The sequence below is a fragment of the Macadamia integrifolia genome, chromosome 10, assembly GCF_013358625.1.
Source record: "Macadamia integrifolia cultivar HAES 741 chromosome 10, SCU_Mint_v3, whole genome shotgun sequence".
Lineage (NCBI taxonomy): Eukaryota > Viridiplantae > Streptophyta > Magnoliopsida > Proteales > Proteaceae > Macadamia > Macadamia integrifolia.
Genome location: NC_056566.1, coordinates 24176061 through 24182064, shown reverse-complemented (window position 1 = coordinate 24182064; position 6004 = coordinate 24176061). Strand labels below are relative to the sequence as shown.

The 6004-nt window shown below is 39.8% G+C and overlaps 1 protein-coding gene across 1 annotated transcript in view; it reads right to left on the bottom strand.

Annotated features, from left to right (window-relative positions):
* Positions 1 to 456: 456 nt before the first annotated feature.
* LOC122092023 (probable acyl-CoA dehydrogenase IBR3) overlaps positions 457 to 6004 on the bottom strand; it is a 16246-nt gene continuing 10698 nt past the window's right edge. Inside the window, exons 15-17 of the mRNA XM_042662310.1 lie at positions 1977 to 2129; positions 1165 to 1269; positions 457 to 915 (exon numbers count right to left, since the gene is read on the bottom strand). Coding sequence (XP_042518244.1) covers positions 724 to 915; positions 1165 to 1269; positions 1977 to 2129 — 450 coding nt within the window. The 3' untranslated portion in view covers positions 457 to 723. The remainder of the gene's footprint in view (positions 916 to 1164; positions 1270 to 1976; positions 2130 to 6004) is intronic.

Sequence of the window (6004 nt, the reverse complement as noted above, 5' to 3'; positions counted from 1 at the left end):
AGATGGGGCATATTCAGCCACAATGACCAGTGAATAATACAAGGCTTACAAATCTTCAAATGGATTACTTAATCCCCCTAGTTATGAATACCTATCTCTGACGGTCAGAATGGTGCAATATGGGGACACAATGATGTTATTCTGCAATCCAGACAAAAATCCCAAAGTATCTTCTTCTCATAAAAGCAATAATAATAACAGATGAATATGTGAAGCAGAAGCATGGTATTCTAATCACAGAATCTAAGGCCCTTAAATTTCAGATGCTGAATGTGTCTCTCTGCCTCTCTCCACCACCCCCCTTCTCTCTCTTCCCTCAAAGTTCGTCAACTCTAGCAAGAAACATACTTATTAAATGAGCTTCCCCATCCACGCCTAGCATTCTAGTTTGATCTACTCTCATCTTTAAATACAGAGGCCGTCCAACAGATACCCAGAAATCAACATGTTGGTCAGTTTAATCAGCAAAAGGATCACAAAAATCACTACTAAAAAATTTCAAGAACATTTTACAAGGGAAAATAAGTTATTACATTATTACATTTCACTTAATTTATTTATCATTTGATTTGTTCAATGTAAACTGAAATTATCGGATTTATTAAGATGACATACTCGCCGATATATATCAAGGGGCAAAAAAGGAAAACCTTGCCTGATATTGGGGCTTGTATTTCCATTGGGAACTGCTACCGATGATTGTAATTTTATTCTTTTCGACTATTACAGACTAGCTCTTCGTAATTCTAACTTGGCTATGGTTCCCAAATGGACTTCGTCAGGGCCATCAGCAATTCTCAATGTCCTTGATGCAGCCCAGAGATGCGCTAGAACAGTGTCAGATGACACACCAGCAGCACCATGAACTTGCATTGCCATGTCCAGCACCTCTAACGCCATTTTTGGTGCAGCAACCTGCATTTTTACCAAAGAAAACAAGTTTACACAATTTGAGGCTACGGACAATTACAAGGGAATCCCATGATACTGACATTTATTTCCTCAATTCAGTCCAACTAATCTAACCTCAAGTCAATTAATTGGGTTCTGATACACAATCATGTCCCTCATTCTACCATACAAATATCCAGCTTGGGACCAGCAGTGAAAAAGCACTATTGGAGTTATGTTGACTCAAATTTCCAGACAAAGGAAATCTCTTACCTTAGCCATGGCAATGGTCCCACGAGCTTTCCTGTTCCCAAGGCGATCAAGCTGGTCTGCAGCTTCCAGCACCAAGAGTCTAGTCTTCTCCAGCTCTATACGACACTGCAAAAAATGGAGCAGTTTCAAGTTGACAACCAATAGCAGCACTAACATAGACAGTCATTGCAGACAACTGGACCAGTTGGTTGAACCATATTCAACAGAAAGCCAGATCCGAATGATCCAGTAATTTGGATGGTTGGAACTGGAGTTGGGGGGGGGGGGAATTGGTAGGACCCCAAAGAGAGTTGAACTCATGACCTCTTAATTGTGAGGAATTGGTCCTTGCCAACTGAGCTAAGATACATGTTTGTCCAGAGATATGATCTAAAAACCTCCAACCCCAAAAATACAGGATTTAGGCTGGCATTTTTAACCTAATTAATAGATAGGTCAAGCTTGGTTTGGGCACTTAGCTGTTACCCTCAGAGCTTATCCATGCAACTTGCTAAAAGAATTGTCATATTTTCCCATGTGTTGGGATCCAGATTCAGTGCATAGGAGTAACCATCCATATATGGGCTACAAAGCCCTTAGAGCTCGAGGGAGTTAAATGCCAAAGCCATCAGGGGTGCTTTGGTAAATACACATATTTACAGAGGATGTTTTATGTTATCATGTCATGTATTATCAAATACATGTGATAGCTATCCAATGCCTGCAATCTCTATGGGAAGTAAAGCCCCTAGCCATCCGGCCCATCCCTCTCCCTTTTCTTTTGACATTGGGTTGGTTTACCAACTTGAAAGACAGAAATGTAAGTGCCCTACCTTGGCAACATCAGACAGAAATGAACCTTGCTGAGCAATCAATTTTCCAAATACTGTTCTTCTTAGAGCCCTTTCGACCATCATTTCCATGCCACGCTCTGCAGCGCCAATCAGTCTCATGCAATGGTGTAACCTTCCAGGACCCAGCCTACCCTGCAAAACTTCAAGTAAGCACTGTAAGATACTAATAATATGATTAACCTCTTTTTCAAGCATAATATATTCTGAAAGTGTTGCTCAACTCTATGGAATCCGTTTGTTTCGACATAAAATGCATGGAGGTTTTTTATGAATTTACATAGAAAGAAATGTCCAGAGTTATCACAGTTTAGAAAATATTTACAAGTTGAAACTCTTGACATAATAATAAAAATAATAATAATAAATAAATAAAAAGAAAAGAAAAGAAAAGGCATTTTGACTAAGTTACCAAATGCCAATATGCTATTCCCAATAAAAAACAAAAAATGCATGGAAGTATAATCAACTAGGGAAAACATCTTACTTCCCTGCACTGTTTCGCAGGAAGCCATCAACTGATGCAGTTGCACGATGGACTTAGAGAAAAAAAAAATCTTTTGATTTGATTCTCTTTGGATTTAGAAATAATTTCTTTCGTATTAGTTTCTAATTTTAGATTAGCTTCCATTTTCAAGTAGTTTCCATTAATTATTTGATTTTTCCTTTATATTAGTCATGTAATAGAGAAGAACTCAGTTTGGAGATTTGAAGTTTTTGATGAATAGAGATTTGATATGAAAACCATGGCTGCCGTGGGCTGTTTTCCCCCTCCCTGGTTCTCTGAAATCTTCTCTCCACTCTTGTTTCTTCTTCTTTCTTTTCTTCTTCATCTTTTCTCTATTCTTCTTCTTCTTCTTCTTCTTTTTTTTTTCCCTGCTCTCTTACTCTGTTCTGGGCGAAGGCTGCAGCCCACTGAAACTGGGTTTTTCTCTCTTGTGAATGGTCTATTTGACCTAGGATTTTAACCGTAGATAGCCCCTCACTGAGCGACCAAACCTTTACAGTTTCTTGCCCTAGATCCAATTCTATTGTGAGAAACAAAATCTACAACGCAGGCTACCTGAAACTACCGCCTAGATCTGAGTTGCAGAGGAAACCTACCTTCTTCAACTGCTGTTTGATGTGCTAATCAGTTGGATCAAGAGGCCATTGAGTTTCCGACATTCGTTTGTAATTTCATATCATTCCAAAGCCTGAGCCATGAGAAGAAATCTCCCATGGTATCAACGCAACCTCCGCTGGTTTTGGGTGTGTTAGAAGGTTGAAGATGACTCTTCAATCGGGGGTTATGTTTAGACCTTTTCTATTTCAATGGATTTTCCCATTATACCCCTTTAAACCCCTTTTATACTAATTTGTCCTTTAGTTACCTCTAGTTCCAACTCCAGCCTTGAACAATAATTCAATTCCCACTTGTCCTCTCTTCTTAACCGACCCATTTAAAGATTAGAAGCTTCTGATTATTTACCAGATTGCCATTCCACTTTTAAACTTCAGCTTAATTACAATTCTGCCATTTAGTTGAAGCTTTATTTCAATACAATTGTTATTGGGTGTTGCCGTTGTTTTATTGAGTGTTTAAGTGGGTCCTAAGCGATCCGATTTCAGCCCTTTGGGATTCAGATCTGCATCAAGTGGTATCAGAGCAAAATTTCCTACAATTTGCTATCCATGGCAAGTCACATCACCAATGCTGAGTTGCACAAATTGTATCGCGAGTTAGCGGAGAACCAACAGAATACTGATGCTAGGCTTGAGAGGACTGAAGCCCAGTTTGATAAGTTTATGGAAGAGATGATTGCCTTTATGAAGAGGTCCGACAAACGAGCTGAAGAAGGATCCTCTACATTACCTCCTCAGCTCAACACTTTACGGATCGAAGATACATCTCAGAAGCAGCAACTTGATCAAGTTATTCCCCAGGATGTTAATCGGCAATTTTCTGATAGAGATTATGGCATCAAAGTTGAGGTTCCCGAGTTCAGTGGTGAAAAGAGACCTGAGGAATTTCTTGGCTGGCTTACCAAAGTGGAGAGAATTTTTGAGTATAAATCTCTTCCAGACGTGAAGAAGTGTGAACTCATCATCACCAAGTTTATTGGGTATGCATGTTCATGGTGGGATGATGTAATCCATGCAAGGTTTGTCAGGAGACTTGGACCCATTACCAATTGGGAGGTCATGAAGCAGATCCTAACTAAAAATTTTGTTCCTCTTAATTATGAAAAGGTAATGTTCCATAAATTACTTAACTTGCAACAAGGGAACAAAGATGTGGATTCATACACCCTCGAATTCCACAAACTGTCTTCAAGGTGTCGACTTCAAGAAACAAACCAGCAACGGGTGATGCGATATATCAGTGGGTTAAGTACTGAGATTCGACTTGAGTTGGCTAACACTGATTTCAGGTCTGTTGATGTGGCAGCGGCTCATGCCAAGACAGTTGAAGAGAAGTCCATTTATTGGAAGGGTATACTCAAGACTTCTTCAGTTTATAGACCTCCACCACGTATGGAGGAAAAGAAGCCTGAAGCTCGCAGAGTTGAAGAAAAAAGGTCAGAATTCAACAAAGATAGTGTTGGGGTGAAGAATATCATATGCCATAGTTGTGGCGAGAAGGGTCACCATTCCAACAGGTGTCCCAACAGGACTCTTTCTGTGAATGTAGCAGAGAAGCAGCCGACAGAGAAGAATGAAGATGAATCTCATTTATATCCTTATCCCCTCGAGGACGATGATATTGTCGATGATGAAGATGAAGATGTAAAAGCTCATTCAGCTAGCCTTTCATCCTTTTCGAATAGACTAGTTGATAAGGCCCCTCTCTTCAGACAGAAGGGTACTCTCCTACATGGCTCCGACCCTATTGATGTTCATGCAGTTGTTGATACTGGGTAGAAGCAAATTTTATATCTGTTAAATTTGTTCGAGCACACAACCTTCCACAGAAGCAGCTTTTCAAGAAGATTCACGTGCGATGTTTTGGACCCACAGCTCGAGAAGAGGCCATTGTAGTTGTTCGAGTACACTTACAGTTTTGGCCGTTACAGTACCGTCACCTGCTTAGTCACCCTATTGGCGCACTGCGACATTCTTCTAGACGACCTTGGCAGCGACATGCAGGCATTCTCTATGATGGCGCACGGAACACCATCAAGGTGAACCAAGGAGGTCGTATGTACTTAATGAGGCCACACGCATTATCAGACATGATACACGCATTATCAGACATGATGCAGTTGGGCGATGGAAAGGATCTCTTTGATTTGAGAATTTTACTATTTACTTTCCTTTTTGGTTTAGAAATTAGTTTGATAGTATTTTAATTTAGATTTGATTTTTATTTAGTTGCTATATAGGTTAGTTTCTATTTTCAAGTAGTTGCCATTAATTGTCTGATTTTTCCTTTATATTGGACATGTAATCGATGGAATTTTTAGAGAGATTTTTTTGAAGAATAGAAATTTGAACGTAATTTTGGTTTTGAACCATGGCTGCCAATTCCCTCTATCTCCCTCCTTCTTCTTTCCTTGATATTCTTTTTTCTTCCTGTCTATTATTCTGATTTTTTTCTCTTCTCATCTTCTTTTTTTCCCTGTTTTCTTTTTCCTTTTTTTTTTCAATCTTCTTCTTGCTAATATCTTTCACAGCCCCTGTTCTGGGCGACAGAGTACAACTCAAGGAATCAACCGTACCTCCCTGGATACAAGTGTTTTCACCTACAAACTTTGGGGCTAGGATCACCTTCCTAAGGCGACCTAACCGCAAAGTTCCTGCGACCAGATTCAGCCCCTGTTGTGAGCTTCAAGACCAAGTTCAGATCTGGTTCCCTATTACCGCCAGATCTGAGTTGCAAGGACAATACAGCTCCTCTTACTTCTTGTTTGAACTGTTTGTTTGTCGGAGTCAAGAGACCTTAAGGCTGGCAACCTTCGTTTCGAATTTCAGGTCAAACCAAGCCCTATCGAAGGAGTCCTACCGATCGGAAGTTTTTTTTTTTTTTT